General features: G+C 42.5%; 1 protein-coding gene across 1 annotated transcript in view; it reads right to left on the reverse strand.

Annotated features, from left to right (window-relative positions):
• Window positions 1-4283, reverse strand: part of PHACTR3 (phosphatase and actin regulator 3) — a 304918-nt gene extending 300635 nt beyond the window's left edge. The window contains exon 1 of the mRNA XM_060180936.1: window positions 4141-4283. Coding sequence (XP_060036919.1) covers window positions 4141-4249 — 109 coding nt within the window. The 5' untranslated portion in view covers window positions 4250-4283. The remainder of the gene's footprint in view (window positions 1-4140) is intronic.
• Window positions 4284-20701: the final 16418 nt, after the last annotated feature.

Genomic DNA, 20701 nt, shown 5'->3' on the forward strand with positions numbered 1-20701 from the left:
GTGGGTTCAAGGGCAGCAGTGTGGTCCCGCAGGAATCTGGGACAGGCAAAGAGAGAAACTAGGGTGACAGGTATGGCTGTCTGCCTTTGGACTTCAAGGGTCCTGAACTTCTTTTTATTATTATTTTTTAATAATGTTAAAATGTTAATGGGATTAATGTTTTACACTTGAAATTAAATACAGTAGTTTGTACATGTATAACATAATAATAAAACCCCCACTGGGTCCTCTGCCATCAAGTTCCAGGGTCCTGAATTTCTATGTATTATTTTGTTTGTTTGTTTCCATTCTAACATCCAGGTCTTTGATCCATTTTGAGTTGCTTTTTTGTGCATGGGAGTGTGGCAGTCCTATGTCATTCTTCATGTCTCCACCCAATTTTCCCAGCACCATTTGTTGAAAAGACTTTCCTTTCTCTATTTAGTATAGTGGGCCCCTCATCATAAATTAACTGTCCATAGGCATGAAGGCTTATTTCCAGGTTCTCCACTCCATTCTATTGACCTATGTGTCTATGTTTGTTTCAATGTCATACGGGCATCATTAGTATAACCCTGTAGTAGAACTGGAAGTCAGAAAGCCTGATGTTTCCATTCTTGTCCTTTTTCTCAAGAGTTTTTTGGTCATTCTGAGTATTTTCTGGTTCCAGATAAATTTTGTAGCATTTGTTATATTTCTTCAAAGAAATTCAGTGGAACTTTGATACAGATTGCACTGACTCTGTGTATAGCTTTGGATAGGGAAGTCATTTTAACAATGCTAATTTTTTTAATCCATGAGCATGGAATTAACAAATGCACCTTTTAATTCCAAAGGCCTAATCATTTGTTACCACAAAAACCTGAAGTACATCTGGTTACTATTAAGATTTCAAAAGACATGGGCAGTTTGGACCCCATGTGGATCTTTAGAGTTACTGCTCCAGGGAGCTTAGCCCAACCTTAACTCTTACCCAGACTCTGAGCCAGGGAATAAGGCATGCTTCCAACTGCCACCAACCACCCCTAAAGCCACAATGTTTAATGAGCATCAGCTGGGACATGCCATGATATCATCACTCATGCCTTTCCTTTAAAAAAAAGGGGGGGGGGATTAAGCCTCATTTGGTGCAGAAATATCCCAATACAAGTAAGTGCTTCCAAATCAGACTTCAAAGCCTGGAAGAATGATTGGCTAATTTGTTCCTAAATTAAAGCAGCTCTGGTCAGAGAAATAGCACATTATCATGCCAAGGGTGGGAAGGGAAAGGAAAGGGTGAGGGAAAGGGAAAAGGGTTGTTGTGCAGACACTGAGCCCTAGCACTAACCCTGGGGCCAAAAAAAAAAAAAGTAAATAAAAACTAAAAGGAAAGAAAGGGGCTTACTTAGGAGAGGACACAGCTGTAACACATAGGACCTATAAGTGAAAGGCCCCAGATCCCCAGATTTTGACCCATGACACCATGGATAGTGTCCTGGTATAAAATTTAAAAAAATAAAAAATAAAAAAAAAAGCCACTCAATGCAATGCAAGCTACAAGAAATAGCCATACAAAGTTAGGTACACAGTCCAACTTGACCATTGTTCCCTGCTCCAAAACAAAATTCGTTTGCTCTGGGATCCTATCTGAAACACAGCACCACACTACCTCAGCCACCCCACTCCCACTCCTAACCCACACTGACTACCTGTAAGTACCAGCACCATTCCTCTCCACAATCCATATGGTCACAAATGGGAAGCTCCAAGCTCAAACAAGCCTTCATCTTTCTCCTGGAAGCAGCAGGCATATCCTCTCCTGCCAGATGCCAATCACCACCACCACAGGGCAGCTAAGAGATCTCTCTCAGATGCATCAGGCCATGCAGATCCAACGCCTACAGATGTTGAAGACCTTGACAGCACTTGTGAAGCCCCCACAGCTTACCAAGGATTCCAGGTGCCTTCCCACATTACCATGTATACTTCTGTCCTCTGCCCTGGCTCAGTGACCCCCAATTCCACCAGGTTAGTCCCCAGCAATGTAACTCAGGCATTGCTTTTCCTCCTAGAGGAATGTTCTCACTCACATGGCTCCCTACTTCTCCCCTCTCAAGCCTTATACTTTTTCCTATCTTTTCACTTGCTTCCAAGTCCAAGTTTTCCTCATCCCATACTCTAAAAAAAAAAAAAAAAAAATTTATTCTAAAAAAAAGCCCTCTAAGGACCAGAAATGGATGCTCACCCTGCTCTCTCTCCAGCATCTGGATCAGTGGCTGAACCCTACTCATGATTGATAAGTATCTGCTGACCCACTAACTACAAAGTCAGCTCTCTGCTCTGCAAAAATGGGTTAGCAGTGGTTGGCAATGACAGCTTTCAAGGTCTAGACAGAAGCCACAGAACTATTTTAAAACTACCTGAAAACTGATGTGACTGGCAAAGCAGAAGTTGCACAATGCCCACTGGCAGATCATATATTTGAGACAGCTCAGAATTCACCACTGGCTTGACAAAGGTTAGAATTTAAAAGGTCCTTTCTCTAAATCCAAACCTAAGTGTGTACCGCTTTCAACTCAGTAACCTTGTGTTATTGCCTGGGGAGTTTTTGTTGTTGTTGTTGTTTTGTTTTGTTTTATCTTTATTTATTGATAGAGCCAGAAATCAAGGAAGGGGTATATAGAGAGGGAGCAAGACACCTGCAGCCCTGCTTCACCACTTGTGAAGCTTTCCCCCTGCAGATGTGGAACAGGGGCTCAAACCACAGTCCTTGGGCATTGTAACATGGATGGTCAACCAAATGCATTACCACCCGGCCCTCGGAGTGTTTTCTAAGGAGAATACCTGTAGACCTGTGCCCTGATGTTGTGCAGGTTATGGAGTGAAGGAGTTTGTCTCCCTTAGAGGATGAGCACCCTAGGGAAACCTGTTGGCTTCTGACTCAACTTGCTATCTCCACTTACCACCAGAACTTACCACCAGGTCTAAGGGGCTATTCTTGCTATCTCCAGAATTTACCAATCTCAGGTCTAAGGGGCTATTCAGGAGAGACTCAGCAACAGGGGTACCCCCTCTTTGATGCTGAGGCCACAGTGGAAAAGTTCTAAAGCTTCAGGCTTCTCACCCACAGGGCACCACAAAGGGTCTGGCACAAAGCAAGCTGTCAAATAAGTCCACTGTTTGAACCCCAATGATCCTCCCTTTTGAACGCTTTGGCCTCCTGCATCTCAGTTTTCCAACTTGGCCCAACTCTGTGGGTTCATTCCTGTGTGGTGGGGAGAAGGGGGCCTAGGAGGTGAGGGGAGTTGTCCTGAACACTGCAGGATGTTGAACAGCTTTCACTGTTTCCTCCCAATAGATGCCAGTAGCAACTCCCATTTCCAACATCACTGTAAAAAGCAAAATTGAAATGGGGGAGGGCATCATCTCCTGCTAAAAGTCACAGGTAATGAATGACCACCTAAACCATCTTGGGGGGCACTGAGTGGAAATATAGAGCCCTGGCTATCTGGAGGGGCAGGCCTGGTGGGGTGCTTAGAAACTTGGTGATAAATAGCCCAGCCTCTTAATTCTCATCCTCACCCCCCAGCTTCTCTGGGGGGTAGGAGGGGTCACAATTTTCTAGCTTCCTGGACTCCCTGTTCTCCTGAGAACCTGCTCCTTTGAAAACCTGCTTGGAAACCTGGTGTCTGCCCAGGGGAATGAGGGAAGGCTGTCCTAAGGCTATTCCCACCCCACCCCCTCAAAACTGCTATTCTTCCTGGGAGTTCAATGCACCCTGTGGCATTCTAACTGATGGGGAGGTTGCTCACTTAATCCCAACTACTATTACCCCAAGAATTAAAGACTGGCTCGCCCCATTTTACAAAAGTAGAAACGAGGGCACAGGGAACTCAAATGCCCTGCACACTGGGTCGTGCTGACAGTTTGCACAGGGGGTTTCCAAAGCCCTTAAAGAGGACTCTGAGGTCAGTGAACAAGACCACCGCACATGCAGCCCATGTTTGGTCACAGAGTGGCCCACTTTGGCCAGAGACAACAGGAGCTGGGAGGTGTTTCATTCCCTCCAGTGAGGAATGCTGCTGGCATCCTCACTCCCTGCAGAGGCGGGACTGCAGGCGGGGAGCTCCAGGAGGGGCCTCCCCATGTTCCTCCCCGCCTCGTGCCCCAGCGCGCGCTTACCTTGCGCCCGGTCTCGGGCAGCAGTGGCTTCGTCCTGTTCCCCAAAGGCACGCAGCAGCGAACTCACACGCCCGGGCCAGCGGGCCGCCCTGCCGAGTCGACCCCGCATTCTGCGGAAGGCTGCGGAGCTGCGGGGAGCTGCGGCGAGCTGTGGGGTTGCGTCCTGGGGAGCCCCAGCGCAGCGCAGAGCCCCGGGAGACAAAGGGGCGGGACTAGGGCGGGGCCGCCACGTGAGGCCCTCCCCTCTGCCGGGCGGGGCCCGGAGGGACTGTGCCTTGACCTTGATCTCCCCTGACCAGACCAAGTCCTTAAGGGCGAGGTGGTGGGGACCTCCAAGCTCAGGACCTTGGCTCTGCAGAAGCCCTGGAAACGCTAAAGGACAGGGGTCCGGATGGTGGTGGTGGAGGTGTTGTAATTACATTGTAGAGGCTGCCAAGTGAGCCGCCTGGACCCTAGGCCAGTACTGAGCTCAGTCCCCTAGTTCTCCACGCACAGTGAGCATGAGGGAGTGTGAAAGCAGAGTACTGTGACCTACCCAGGACTGAGTCTCTGGGTGAAAGCCACCTTGGTTATGAGATGCATAAACTATGGCTGGGGTGGGTGGGTGAGATTCTAGTACCTTACTTTCTGTTGCATAAATACAATAAAACGTACTTATTTAGTTTAATGAGATGTGGGGCAGGCACCCTGTGATCATCAAGCGGCACCAGAACTGAAACTGAGCCAGGTCTGCTCCAGGTCCCTCCAGGTGCTTCTCTAATCTCCGCCCCTCCCACTTCAGTCTTGAGAGGATTCCTAGCCTGTGCTGACTTTGGAGTGTTTGTCCCAGGCAGGGTCTCTGGCCTGAGGCCACAGAACGCCTTGCAGTCTCTCAGCTCCGAAGTCATCTGGAGAGGTAACCCTAGACTGTTGGACTCCTGTAACAGCATCTGTGCTCAGGACCTCAGCGTCAGGACCCTGGGCATCCTCAGCAACTCCATGAGCAGGAACATCTCAGAAGCCAGGGAAGCCAAAGGGCTAGAACAAGTCATGGCCACGTGGCTTCTGAATGTGATGCAAGGACCTGGGGGCAACTGACTTTCTGCCTACCTTCCTCCTCCCTTGGACCATTCTGCTGCTTCCAGCCTGTCCTTCTGGACACCCTCACTCCTTATCTTCACAGCATCATTATAAGAATAGTCAATGAACACTAGGTGGTACAAGTGCAAGGTATATATTTACTTTTCTTTTTTTTTTCATTCTCAGTAAAACACTATTTATTTATTTATGTAAAATAAAATTGGGGCGGGGTGGTGGTGGTGCAATTGGTAAACAATAAAGTTACCATGCTCAAGGATTTGAGTCCCAGCTTCTGGTCCCCAGCAGCAGGTGTAGATTATGAGTGGTGAAGCAATGCAGCTGGTGTCTCTCTTTCTTTAGCTCTCTCTCTCCCTCTTGCTCCTCCAATATCTCTCTGTCTCTATCCTAATAATAAAATTAAATTGAAAATAAAAAAGAAGAAAAATTATTGAAGGATAAAATTATAGACTTTATTGAAGAAAACCAGAAATAGATTTCTCCCTCACTAAATATGAAACAAACATCATCTATCTATCAAAGACCCCAGAAAAGTGTTTTGGCTTTGTTTGGGTTTCCTCTGACAAAGATCCATAATATCCTGAGTGATTCTGATATTGGCTCTTGCTGCCTAAGAAGAAAGAAGAGAAGGATGGAAGAGTGGAGTGTGGATTTGGGAATCAGGCTTCTTCTCCCTATTCCAGAAGTGGGGACTCTTTTTTTATAACATCATTCTTAGGCTATATACAACTGGAAGCTTAAAAAACAAGCACTTAATGTTGCTTTGGGGAAAAAAAATCCAAGATTTACTGGATTCTGAGACCCACCTGCAGTTGCCAGGTTCAGACTAACATTCCCCCGGGCTGCATGTTCCCCACCCCTGTGGCTAGACTTGTTCTGAAACCATACAAGTCAATGGTTATATTGGAGTACTTGCTAAACACAAAGTGATGTAAGCAAAAATATCTGGACCCCTTCCCCCCAAAATCAAACCACATGCTTCCTCTTTTGAATGGTGTTATACTGTATATATTTGTTTATTTTAATCAGAGCACACTGTTTAAACTCTGGCTTTTGGTGGTACTAGAGAATGTATCTGGGGCATTGGAGCTTCAAGCATGAAAGCTTTTTTGCATAGCTACTATGGTATCTCCTCCATAGCACATAGTAACCTTAACTTGCTTTGCTAAGACCCTAGAATTCTGTGTAGATAACACATAACATTTGTCCCACCCTATGTTAGAAGTGTTCCACTGCTTTAAAAAAATATTATCTTTATTTTTATTTTTTATAAGGTTAGAGCATCTGGTTTTGGTTTTTATTTTAATTTATAAAAAGGAAGCATTGACAAAACCATAGGATAAGAGGAGTACAACTCTACACATTTCCCACCACCAGAACTCTGTATCCCATCCCCTCTCCTAATATCATTCCTATTCTTTATCTCTCTGGGAATATGGACCCAAGGTCATTGTGGGATGCAGAAAGTAGAAGGCCTGGATTCTGTAATTGCTTCCCTGCTGAACATGGGCATTGACAGGTCAATCCATACTCCCAGCCTGTCTCTCTCTTTCCCTAGAGGGGAAGGGGTCTGGGGAAGTGGGGCTCCAGGACACATTGGTGGGGTCGTCTGCCCAGGGAAGTCCAGTTGGCATCATGCTAGCATCTGGAACCTGCTGGCTGAAAAAAGAGTTAACATTTAAAGCCAAACAAGTTGTTGACTAATCATGAACCTAAAGGCTGGGGTAGTGTAGTTGAGGAGTTGGAGGGTCTCTGTTCTGTAGATAGCTAGTAGGAATATTTTAGTTATATTTAGGAATATTTTAGTTTAGCCTGTGGCTAAACTAGTTTTTGTTGTTGTTGTTGTTGTTGTTGTTGTTGCCTGAGCCTGAAATCTGATATGCAGGTGGATCCAAGTTATTGTCTGGGAAGATAATGTCATGGCTGGAAAAAGGACCAGAAAGCTGGATCAGGGAAGAGAGTAGCTCCCGAATATGAGAAAGGTATATAAATATTGTTGACTGTAAACCCTATCGATTTGATGTGATCTAGGGCCCATATTCAGCTTAGGAGGCTATATGACCTCTACATCCCTGTTTACCAAAACAATGTTAACCTCTGGCTTACAGTGGCACTATGACTTGAACCTGAGTCTCGGGTATGAAAGGTTCTGTAGCTGCTGTGCTGTCTCCCTGACACCTGGGAGTTTAGGGGACAGACTTTGGTCCCAATAACTATCACATTCAATGAGTATTTGCTTTACAGTCTCCCTCTGCAGTAACATACTTTCCAGTTTCCTCTGGGCAGGCAGCAATGACACCCAGTCACTCTTCACTAGGAAGGCTCTCACCCAAGTGATTCTCTGTTCGGGGAGAGAGGAAGTCACCAGACTGGTTCTTCTGGGCTCATGTTCCACATTTCTGCCCAGAGCAGAGTCCTTATAGACAGTTAAGTTCTTTGCCCCTTTGGGAAGTTCCTTGAGGCTGAGAACCTCAGGGCTTTCTCTGTTGGTATGCTTCTAAATTCTGCTTCTAAGACCCCTTCTATTGCATTGCTTGACGTTGTAGTCTATTTAATCCCCACTGGTTTAGACTTTCTATGTTCTGTTCGCCCTCTTTTTTTTTGCTCCGCCCCCTCTCCTAGTCATTTCCTTTCCCTTACCACTTCCGGTGAAGAGATACATAAAAGGCGATGTATCTGATCAATAAACGAGATACTGCTTCTCAGCTCTGCCATGAGTCCCTGGTCGTCTCTCTAATGCCCGTGAAGCTAGCCCAGCCCAGCAAATGGCGCCTGAACAGGGACTGGCATTTCTCCCATTCCCACTGGCTCTACTCCACAAGCAACAATGGCAGCTGGCAAGCACCATACCTCTGGCTTCAATATGCCCTCTCTCTCCCTTCTACCACCTATATAGCTTGCACCCACTTCCAGAAGGGTGCAGGAGACAAACTTGGTTGTGCATTAAAAGGTAGCTTACAAGGAAGAGTGAGTTTCTTTCAGTGCACTGGGTCATTTTTGAGCTCCAACATCACACCAATGATGGCTCTGGAGGAAGCTCTGGTACTGTGGTATCTCTGTCTGTCTCTCTATTTGAATGAAAATGTAGTCTGGAGTTGTGAAATTGCATGTTTGCCAGGTTTTGGTTCTGAAAATTAAAAAAAAGGCACAAGGAATTTTATAAAACATCCTTGTATAAATGTAGTTATAGGTGTAACCGATATTATTATTTTTATTTTATTTTAATGAAAGGAAGATATACAGAGAAAGATAGACAGACCAGAGCACTGCTCAGCTCTGCTTATGGCGGCACAGGAGTTGAAGCTGGTACTTTGGAGGCTCAGACATGAAATCCCTTTGCATAACCATTAAGCTGTCTCCCTGGCCCAAGGAAAAGTATTTGAGGAGACATTGCTCCAAAGATACACAAATGCCAACCAGCTCATGAAAAAGTAATCCACATAACTAGTCATTAGGACATGCAAATCAAAATTGGAATATGCAGATCAAAACTATAGTGCTTCACATCCATTAAAATGTTCACCGTGAAAAGAAAGATTAGTGGGGGCCAGGGGTGGCAGACCTGATTGAGCACACATGTTACAATGTGCAAGGACCTGGGTTCAAGTCCCTTCCCACTTGCAGAAGGAAAGCTTCACAAGTGGTGAAGGAGTACTGTAGGTGTGTCTGTCTCTCTGCCTCTCTAACTCCCCCTTCCTCTCAACTTTTAGCTATAAATAAATAAAGGTAATTAAAATTTTTAAATAAGAGATAACAAGCATGGATGCTGATGTGGAGGAGAAATTGGAACTTTGTACACTGTTGATGGAAAAGTAAAAGGGTATACAGTTCCTATGGAAAACCACATACAGACGCCTCAAAAAATTCATACTAGAATTATATGATCCAGAAATCCCACCATCACAGTTTGAGTTATATACATCCAATAGAATTGAAAGTAAAGATCAAAGAAGCGGTTGTTGTTGTTGTTGTTGTTAGCAGAACTTCACTGTTCCAGGCTGACTTCTGAATGAAAGAGACAGAGCCAGTGAAATAGCTCTTTGAGTATCCTGCTGTTTTGCCAGGCTAGAGTCAAGCCCCCAGCTCACTGAGGGACACTTCAGAATTGTTTCTCTCTTCAATATGGTGAAGACCAACCTCGAACCTGGTGATTCACTATCCAAGTGAGCCATTTTGCTAGTCTCCAGCTATTATCTTTTAAGCACATACTGAGCCTGTCAAGTACTCTTGGGAAGTTTCTTTCTTTGCAGGAGCACTGGATTACCTCTATAGGAAAAACCAAACGTTCAGATGGGATGTGATTTTCCAGGAATCTGGGGCCCTCTGCTGGCCACTGGGAAGCAGAGCTTTCCAGAATCACATTCTTTTCTTCTTCTTCTCCTTCTCCTTCTCCTTCTCCTTCTCCTTCTCCTTCTTCTTCTTCTTCTTCTTCTTCTCCTCCTCCTCCTCCTCTTCCTCCTTCTCCTCCTCCTCCTTCTTCTTTTTCTTTTCTTCTTCTCCTCCTCCTCCTCCTTCTCTTTCTCTTCCTTCTCCTCCTTCTCCTTTTCTTTGACATTTTTATTAATTTATTTCTAAAATAAAAATTATTGGGGGGCTGGCAGCAGCACAGCAGATTAAGCACATATGATTCAAAGCACAAGAATCCCAGTTTGAGTCCCTGGCTCCCCACCTGCAGGGGGTCGCTTCACATGTGGTGAAGCAGGTCTGCAGATGTCTATCTTTCTCTCCCCTTCTCTTTTTTCCCCTTCTCTCTCGATTTCTCTCTGTCTTATACAACAACAACAATGATAAACAACAAGGGCAAATAAAGGGAAAAATAGCCTTAAGGAACAGTGGATTCATAGTGCTGGCACCCAGCCCTAGAGATAATTCTGGAGGAATAAAATAAAACAAATAAAATAAAATAAAAAGACCATAGGATAAGAGAGGTACAATTCCACACAATTTCTACCACCAGAGTTCTGTATCCCATCCTCTCCCTTGAAAGCTTTCCTGTTCTTTATCCCTCTGGGAGTATGGACCCAGGGTCATTATGAGGTGCAGAAGGTGGAAGTCTGGCTTCCGTAATTACTTCTCCCATGGGCATTGACAGGTTAATACATACCCTCAGCCTGTTTCTGTCTTTCCCTAGCAAAATTAGGCTCTGGAGAGGTCGGGTTCCAGGGTACATTGGTGAGGTCCTCATCTGGGGAAGTCAGGTTGGCATAATGGCAGCATCTTCAACTTGGTTTCTGAAAGAACATTAAGATATAAAACAGAACAAATTGTTTAATAGTCAGGAACATAAAGGCAAGAATATAGCAAATGAGTTTTGGGGGTCTCCATTTTGGAAAAAGCTAGTAGGTCTATTTTAGGTATATTCCAAGGGGCCCATGACTTTACTAATTTTTGCCTGAGCCTGATAGCTAACATGCAGATGGATCAAAGGTATTCTCTGGGAAGATGGTATCAGAGTTGGAAATAGGACAAGAAAGCTAGATCAGGGAAAAGAGTAGCTCCCAAATATGGGAAAGTTATATAAGTATCATTTTATGGTGTCTTTTTGTTTTTCCTATGTCTTTCTACTTGCTTGCTATTTTGGATCACTTCAAACTATTGTCCACTTTTTGCTTTAAGGTGTACTTTTCCCCTACCTTATTGGGTACATGTGCACATGTGTTCTATCTCATGGGCCCTAATCTATATCTGGGTTCTGTGGCTTTGTCAAGAGGTTCGCCAGCCGATTTGGATTAAGGAGTCCTATGAGCTAGGAATGGTCTCATCAGAGTGTTCAAACTGAAGGATTGACATTCTATGCCTGGTGTCTCTGGACACAATCTGAAGTGAAACATTCAAGGTGGTACTGGGCCTTAGGTGTCCTTCAGGGCACTGAACATTGTAGGGGCCATGGAAGTGCTGGCAGGAGATTATAGTGGCATCATGAAGGTTTTGAGATTTCTTAAAAATATTCCATTTAGGCACTCTAGTCAACACTTGTCCATAATTTTTCCATATGTAATCAGAATTTCCTCCTTTACATTGTTTACTATATTAATGTGTGTGTAAGCTTCCTGAATGACTCTTCAAAAACATTGTGGGATATCAGCCAACAATCACAAACTGATCATCAGAATGTTGAGTGGTGTAGCTGCCTTAGAAAACAGACTAGTGGTTTCTCAAAAACTAAACCAGCAACTAGACATGAGTCCTGAGAAAAATATGTAATGGTTGTTCACAGTAGCATTCATAATAACAGACAAAAGATGGAAAGAACCCAAACCAGTCAACTGATGAACGGACAAATAAAAAGCTTATGTGGTCGCTTGGGCTGAGTGCAGTTTGCCTGTATAGGAGTTCTGTTTGATAATGAAAAGGAGTGCTTTATTGATACCTGCTACAGTATGGATGAACTGTGAAAATACTGCAGAGTGAAAGAAGTCAGTCACATAATAAACAGAGTGTATTTGAACAAGATGTTCAAACCAGAAACAGAAAGTACATTGAAGGTTGCTGGGGGTAATTGCAGAGGAGGGTGGGGAGTGACCACTAGTGAATGTGTGGCTTTTTGTGCAGTGATAGAAGTGTCAGGCTAGGAGTATGGATCGACCTGTCAAAGCCCATGTTCAGTGGGAAAGCAATTATAGAAGTCAGCCCTTCAGCCTTCTGCATCCCACAATGATCTTGGGTCCATACTCCCAGAGGGTTAAAGAATAGGAAAACTATCAGGGGATGAGATGGGATACGGAGTTCTGGTGGTGGGAATTGTGTGAAATTGTACCCCTCTAATCCTATGGTTTTGTCAATGTTTCCTTTTTATAAATAAAAAATTAAAAACAAAACAAAACAAAAACAACAAAAAATGTTATGGAATTGGGTGGTGGGGATAGTTGTAAAGCCTTTGTGAATACATAAAAAGTTGATGATGTGTACACTTAAAACTGGTTAGTTTACAATATGTAAATTATGATTCTATTTTTAAAAAGCATGGAAATCCACAGTCACCTAGTTGAGTGCCTACCATATGCCAGATGTTTGGAAGTAATGAGTGAACTCTGCCCCCAGCATTGATGAGTTGATGAGAGGTGGGAAAACAATCCCATTGTTCATCAAGTACTCTGAGCTGAGAAAACTATAATGGTGGTCCCCTTGACTTCCATTTGTATGGGGAGGAAGACTGAGGAGAGAATCCCATTCTGATCCTTCAGAACCCAGTATCATGAACATCTATGTACCTTATACTGGTACAGCAAGATAAAGGCTCTCACTGGAATGCATCCACCCATCCATTTCTCCACCTCCATTCATCATTCATTCATCTAGCTCCCTAATGATTCATCAGTCTACCTATCCATGCATCCATGCATCCATCCATCCACCCATCTCTTATTCCCTCTATTCATTCATCTTCCCATCTATCTGTCAGTCCTCACACCAGGTCATAACCCTCCCATCCTTTATTCCACACAGTCATTCACTACCTTTCTCTGTCTCTGTCCCTCTCTTGTTACCTTTGAGTCTCTATCAGCTTTACTCTCTCATTCTCTTTTACTTATCTTTATATATCTCTCTATCCAGTTTTCCCTACCCCTTTCTCACTCACACTCAGTATTTCTCTCTCCCCTGCAGTTGATGTGGTCTGGAACGTCTGTGTAACCCCATCTCCTCTCCTCACACACATAGAGGTGCCAAGTCTCGTCTCTCTTCTTCTGGTCATTCCACATACTTTTTAAAAAAAAAGATTTTATTTATTTATTAATGAGAAAGATAGGAGGAGAGAGAGAAAGAACCAGACATCACTCTGGTACATGTGCTGCCAGGGATTGAACTCAGGACCTCATGCTTGAGAGTCTGACGCTTTTTCCACTGCACCACCTCCTAGACCACACTCCACATACTTCTTTCTCTGCTTTCTTTACAAGAAGATGTCAAAGCATTGATGATAGTGTATGATCTTTCTAGACATTCCCAAATCTTAGAATTCCATTATTTCCATCCAGGATCCCACACACACTGTTCCACTGCCTGGAATACCATGACTCTCGCATGACTTCTTTCTTCCTAACCCTTCTGATGGCCCCTCCTCAGAAAGCCTTCTCAATGTCCCTGGGAGGTTCCTACCAGGAATGGAGCTCTTTATGTCTCCAGAGCTTAGAGCTGCCAAGTTTCTCCCTTCCTATCACCTCTGGGGATTACTGCTTCAGACCCCTCTGTCCCAAAAGTGCAGAGGCCAGTTCATGGTAAGCCCAGGGAGGTGGGGAGCAACCACCCCATCCTCATACCCACTGCTGGTGTCATCAGAGGCTGAATCAGCAATTCGAGAAGAAATTTCTCTTACAAATGGAACAGTGACAAGAGCAAAAAGGAAGGGACTGATTTTTTAATTTTTCTAATTATTAACAAGAGAAAGGGGGTGCCTTAGCATCATTCTGGCATATTTGATGCCAGGAATTGAACTTGGGACCTTGTAACTGCAAGTCAATTACTCTAGCCACTGTGCAACTGTCTAGGCCATAGAGGTGCTGTTTCAATGGCACCAGAGCAACAGATGTAACTGGGAAAATTGAAATGGGGGCTTGCTTGTATAAAGAACTCTTCAGGATGGCCCACCAGGTGCAGGTGAGGGAAAAGCCTATTACCATTTTCCTTGATCAGATTGAGCCTGGCAGGCTTTGACTCCCCTGCATCTAGACACAGAACAGGGATCCCACAATGCCCAGAATCTTCAGAGAAGTGTGGGCAGCAGGCATACTCTTAGTGACTTGGAGCTCCATGCCTCTGTGTCTGTGGTCTTTGAAAGGAGCACATTCCCACCTGAAGTACCCTTCTACCTTATTACACTTCAGATCTGTGTCCCTGTCACACACACCCCTGCATTGCTGATTCACCTGCTTTCACCCTGAGACACACAGCTCAAGAAAGATAGCTTCTGCTCCTTGTCCCTACTGAATCTCCAAACCTGAAAATTCCTTGCATACAAGTGTTTGATACTTGTTAAGTAAGTGCTGAAAGTGAAGTGTTCTGACAAAGCACCAATCCAAATGAAAGAGGCACAGAGATGTGGCCCAGGGACAGACAGAGTTATATGACAAGCACAGTTGGGCATAGGGTGGTAGACAAAGAGGTGGAAACCCTGGAGAATTCCCCCAAACTTGGTGAGATGACAAGAGAGGACCCACTTTGCTATATGTGTGACCTAGCTTTGAATCCAATCCCTACCACATTGGGGGAAGCTTTGTTGTGTTTGTTCTCTCTCTCTTTCTCTCCCTGTCTGTCTCTCTCTCCTCTCTCTCTGTCTCTCTCATTCTTTTTCGCAGGACAGAGTTGATAGGCCTGAGCTCAGTTAGAGGTCAGGGACTTGAATATAAAAGTTGCTGGTGTTCCAAAATCTGTGAGACCAAATGCCCTGCAGAAAAATTTTCTGCTACACAGGGAGGAGTAGTTCCCATGGCCAGAGATATGCTTGTTTCAGGGAGCTTATTCTGCATTCCTGGCCTGGCTCTGAGTGCCTCTGTGATGAGGCCCCTAGCTGAGACCTGCCTATCACAAAAGGTCACACCATGGAGTAAGCCCTGCTTGCAAGTGACTCTGCTCTCCTTAAGTGCATAACTCTCACTTTTAGTGCAGATAAAATTTGAAATACTTGTCTTTTCTAACAAGGATTGTGGCCATGGTCTTAAAAGATGGGTCCCTCTGGTGGTTTCAAGGAAAAATGCAACAGAATCTCATTTCTACTAATGACTCAACATTTAAGGAGAGGGAGACCCTCCTGAAGGGGTTAAAGGCCAAGTTGAGTGGACCTGTAGTTGAAGATGTGGGAAGGAAGTAAGGACAGAATTACCTAGATATCTTGTTTCTGTTTTACAGTCACAAGAAAGCTATTCTATCCTTATGCACTAATATAAGAGCAATTATACATTCCTGAGGCTGTGATACTGGGCAGCTGGGACAGTTTTCAGATAGGAGCCACAGGCAGCTTTATGACTAGAGACCTCAGTCCACAGGGTATGAAATTTTGCTCTGCACTTTATCCTGTTGTAAGTATTTAACATCACTTTCTCATGATCTAAAACAACATAGCTGCAGGGTTGGCCCATGCTCTTTCTAGTGGCTACTAAACAGATTGCAGTCAAGTTTCTCAATTCTCCAAAGAAAGTGGGGGTGACCTGTGGATTCTGGGATATAAATTCAGCTGTACAAGAAATATATTTACTCTATAAACACATTCTGATCTTATATACTCACCCCAAATATAGCCATGTTTGTTTTTAATATAAAATGCTACCATGTTCTCTTGCCATCTGAGCAGGAAGTCCTGAGAGCTAAATTTTCAATATGTTATTTGTTTATTTTTATTTTTAAAATATTTTTAATTTATTATTAGATAGAGACAGAGAGAAATTGAGAAGGGACAGGGAGACAAAGAGGGAGAGAGACAGAGAGCCACTGGCAGCCCTACTTCACCACTCACAAAGTTTTTCCCCTCCAGATGGGGACCAGGGACTTGACCCCTGGTCCCTGTGCACTGTAATGTGAGCGCTTAGTCAAGTGAGTCTTGATTAAGACTCCCAAATTTTATTTATAAAATTACTCAGTCATATATATATATATATATATATATTATATATATATATATATCTCCCTTTACAGAATTCAGCTAGTATTACTTCTTTTTTTTTTTTACTAACAACCACTCAAAGATTTCTTCCTTTAGCATGTATACTTTCATTTGCCATGCTTCTCCTTACATTAGTTAAAATCTATCTTACAGAGGGGTTACCGGAAGATGGCGGACTGAGAAGCTGCTAGTGGCTTGAGGTCTGACCACATCTTCTGGAAACGGTAGGATTTTCTGCCTTTAGTAGGCCAGTCAATAAGGGGTCCTAGCGGTGACACCAAGGAAGTGACTATAACTTAATTTGGGTTAAGAAATAGAGTAGAAAAAAAGGGGGAAAAAATTCTTTCCTTTTAATTATTAAGCACACCTCCCCCGCCCCACAACCAGTCCCTGGGGACCAGCTCCTAGCAGGCTCCCCTGCTGAGCTTCTGTCTTTACCAAATTCCTGTCCCACCAGGGAGTATCATTCATTCTAAGTCTATACCCTTCTGAAACCTCTGGCCTTTTTTCTTTCTAAATAGCCAAACCCCCCCAGCTCACCCCGCATAGCTAATTAAATAATTAAAAATAAATAAATAAATAACTATTTCATTTCACCTCTCTTTTATGACTGTTCTTTTTCTTATCTGTTTCTTTTTTCTCTCTCTCTTTCTCTTTTTTTTCTTTTTCTCATTCTTGTCATCCTTTCTTCCTTAATCCTACAGATTCCAAAGCCACAGGCCCCAGCCCCCATAGCACCAAACAGTGTGCTTTTTTGAATTCACTGATACACATTTGGGAATTATTTGGGGGAAGAATTCTGACTCAGTGTGGACTCTCACTGCGAGTGTCTCTGATCAACTTCCCTTCCTCTTTTAGCCACCCCTAGAATATACAGTGGATAGTAGATTTGCATAACTGTCTATTTCAGCTATCCTTGTCTAGTCCTGAGGTTTTTTTTTTCTCATTCTTAACAATCAGCTGCCTCTGATCATGAGGTTTGAGGTAATCTGGGACAGCGTTTTTTTTTTCACCTTGCTCTATTTTATTATTAATATTATATAAAGGCATATATCTTCCCCCCCTTTAGGTTGATCAGAATTAACTCTTAGGGTATCTTTCATTGCTAGGGTAGTGGGCATCTTATCTATTGTGGGAAGAACTTCTCTCATTACTCATATCTCCTCTACAGACTCTCCCCTCCCTTATACTCCTAGCTAATTAAAAAAATCAAATTAAATTAAATTAAAAATAAAGTAATAAAAAAAACTTTCCTTTCACTGCTCTTTAATTACAGCTCTTTTTCTTATCTTTTTCCTTTTCTCTCACTTGTCTCTTTTTTCTTTTTCTTTTTTTTATCTTGTCATACACTTCTTCCTTCCTTCTTCTTTGCCTTTCTGAATTTGTGAATTATTTGGGGGAAGAAATCTGACTCAGAGTGGACTCTCTATGTGTGTATCTCTGCTCTAGTTCCATTTCCCCTTTTGTTACCCCTAGAATATACAGTGGATAGTAGATTTGCATAACTGTCTATTCTTGCTATCCCTTCTTTCTTTTCTCTTTCTTCTTCACTGGGATTTGGTTACTATTTTTTCACGGACTGGAGAAATTTTTTGGCTAACTGGTAATGATTAAACTGCTTCAATACTTGCTTCAGTTGCTACTGTAATTCCTGAGGTTGGTGAGTGCAATTGTCATAAAGGTACTTAGTACAGTGTTACTTGTGCTCAAGACACAACAACTGAGGAACAACAGAGCATAAAAAAAGAAACACATAAATAAAAAAAATGGGTAGATCAAAAACAAAACTGCTACTCCAATGAATGAAGACAAGAGCCCAGAAGAAACTACAAATCAGCCAGAAGTAATCATAGATAAGAAAAGTATGCAAGCAAAAATAAACTTATTAATCACAGAAATGAAAACAACATTGGAGGAAAGGAATGGCAGTATTAGGGAAACAACAGTTGAGACCCCCAAGGAAAATACTGATTATCTTGAGGCAATTAGAGAACTGAAAGCTGAAATAGCTGTAATGAAGAAAGAAGCTGAGGCAAGGGAAAGCAGACTAACAGAAGCAGAAAACAGAATTAGTCAGACAGAGGATGAGTTAGAGAAAACTAAGAAAGAGGTGAAAGACCTTAAGAAGAGATTGAGAGACACTGAAAACAACAACAGAGACATATGGGATGATCTCAAAAGAAGTAACATTCGTATAATTGGCCTGCCAGAGGAAGAAACAGAGGAAGGGGAAGCAAACATTCTAGAGGAAATAATACAAGAAAACTTCCCAGACCTGAATAACAGAAAGGATATCAAGATTCAAGAGGCCCAGAGAGTACTAAACAGAATCAACCCAGACCTGAAGACACCAAGACACATCATAGTCACAATGAGAAGAAGTAAGGATAAAGAAAGGATCCTAAAGGCTGCAAGAGAGAAACAAAAAGTCACATACAAGGGAAAACCCACAAGATTATCTGCAGATTTCCCTACTCAAACTCTAAATGCCAGAAGAGAATGGCAAGATATCTATCGAGCCCTGAATGAAAAAGGGTTTCAACCAAGGATAATATATCCTGCTAGACTTTCATTCAAACTAGATGGAGGGATCAAAACCTTCTTAGACAAACAACAGTTAAAGGAGGCAACCATCACCAAACCGGTCCGGAAAGAGGTTCTAAAAGACTTCTTATAAACAAGAACATCACTATAATACTGGCAATATATCAGAGCAAACAACAACAAAAAATTTTTTGAACAATGGCACTACAATACATTAAATCCATAATATCAATAAATGTCAATGGCTTAAACTCACCCATCAAAAGGCACAGAGTTGGGGGGTGGATCACAAAACATAATCCAACCCTATGCTGCTTGCAAGAATCCCATCTGTCACAACAAGATAAACAAAGACTTAAAGTGAAAGGATGGAAAACTATCATACAGGCTAACGGACCACAAAAAAGGGCAGGAACAGCAATTCTCATCTCAGACACAATAGATTTTAAATTAAATAAAGTAATAAAAGATAGGCAAGGACATTACATAATGATTAGAGGATCAATCAGCCAAGAAGACTTAACAATCATTAACATCTATGCACCCAATGAGGGACCATCTAAATACGTCAAGCACTTACTGAAAGAATTTCAAAAATACATCAATAGTAATACAATAATAGTGGGAGACTTCAATACCCCACTCTCACACTTTGACAGATCAACAAAGCAGAGAACCAACAAAGATACAAGAGAATTGAATGAAGAGATCTACAGACTAGACCTCTTGGACATTTTCAGAGTCCTTCACCCCAAAAAACTGGAATACACCTTCTTTTCAAATCCACATAACACATACTCAAGGATAGACCACATGTTAGGCCACAAAGACAGCATCAATAAATTCAAGAGCATTGAAATCATCCCAAGTAACTTCTCAGACAACAGTGGAGTAAAACTAACATTTAACAACAAACAGACAATTATTAAAAGTCACAGAATTTGGAAACTAAACAACATACTCCTTAAGAACCACTGGTTCAGAGACTCATTCAAGCAGGAAATTCAAATGTTCCTGGAAACAAATAAAAATGAAGACACAACCTATCAAAATATTTGGGACACAGCTAAAGCAGTACTGAAAGGGAAACTTATACAATCACATATTAAACACCAAGAAGAAGCTCAAATGAACGACCTTACTGCACACCTCAAGGACTTAGAGGAAGAGGAACAAAGGAACCCTAAAGCATCCAGAAGGACAGAAATCACTAAAGTTAGAGGAGAAATAAACAACATCGAAAACAAAAGAACTATACAAAAGATCAATGAAGCCAAATGTTGGTTCTTTGAAAGATTAAACAAAATTGACAAACCCCTAGCCAGACTCACCAAACAAAAAAGAGAGAAGACTCAAATTAATATAATTGTAAACGATGGAGGAGATATCACAACTGACACCACAGAAATACAGAGAATCCTGTGAAACTTCTATAAAGAACTATATGCCGCCAAGCTGGAGAATCTGGAAGAAATGGAACAATTCCTAGAAGCATATGCCCTTCCAAAACTGAACCAAGAAGAACTACAAAATCTAAATGCACCAATCACAGACAAAGAAATTGAAACCGTTATTAAGAACCTCCCCAACAACAAAATCCTGGACCAGATGGCTTCACAAATGAATTCTACAAAACTTTCAGGAAACAGATAATACCCATACTTCTTAAGCTTTTCCATAAGATTGAAGAAACAGGAATACTCCCTTCCGCCTTCTATGAAGCCAACATCACCCTGATACCAAAAGTTGATAGGGACAGAACAAAAAAGGAAAACTACAGACCAATATCTCTGATGAACATAGATGCCAAAATATTAAACAAGATCTTGGCCAACCATATACAGCAACATATCAAAAAGATTGTTCATCATGACCAAGTGGGATTCACCCCAGGAATGCAAGGCTGGTTCAACATCCATAAGTCAATCAATGTCATTCACCACATCAATAAAAGCAATGCCAAAAACCACATGAATATTTCAACAGATGCAGAGAAAGGCTTTGACAAAATCCAACACCCATTCATGCTGAAAACTCTACAAAAAAATGGGAATAGATGGGAAATTCCTCAAGATAGTGGAGTCTATATATAGCAAACCTACAGCCAACATCATACTCAATGGACAGAAGCTGAAAGCATTCCCCCTCAGATTGGGGACTAGACAGGGCTGTCCACTGTCACCGTTACTCTTCAACATAGTATTGGAAGTTCTTGCCATAGCAATCAGGCATGAGAAAGGAATCAAAGGAATACAGATTGGAAGGGAAGAAGTCAAGCTCTCACTATTTGCAGATGATATGATAGTATACATAGAAAAACCTAAAGAATCCAGCAGAAAACTACTC

This window comes from Erinaceus europaeus, chromosome 1 (assembly GCF_950295315.1).
Source record: "Erinaceus europaeus chromosome 1, mEriEur2.1, whole genome shotgun sequence".
Classification (NCBI taxonomy): Eukaryota; Metazoa; Chordata; class Mammalia; order Eulipotyphla; family Erinaceidae; genus Erinaceus; species Erinaceus europaeus.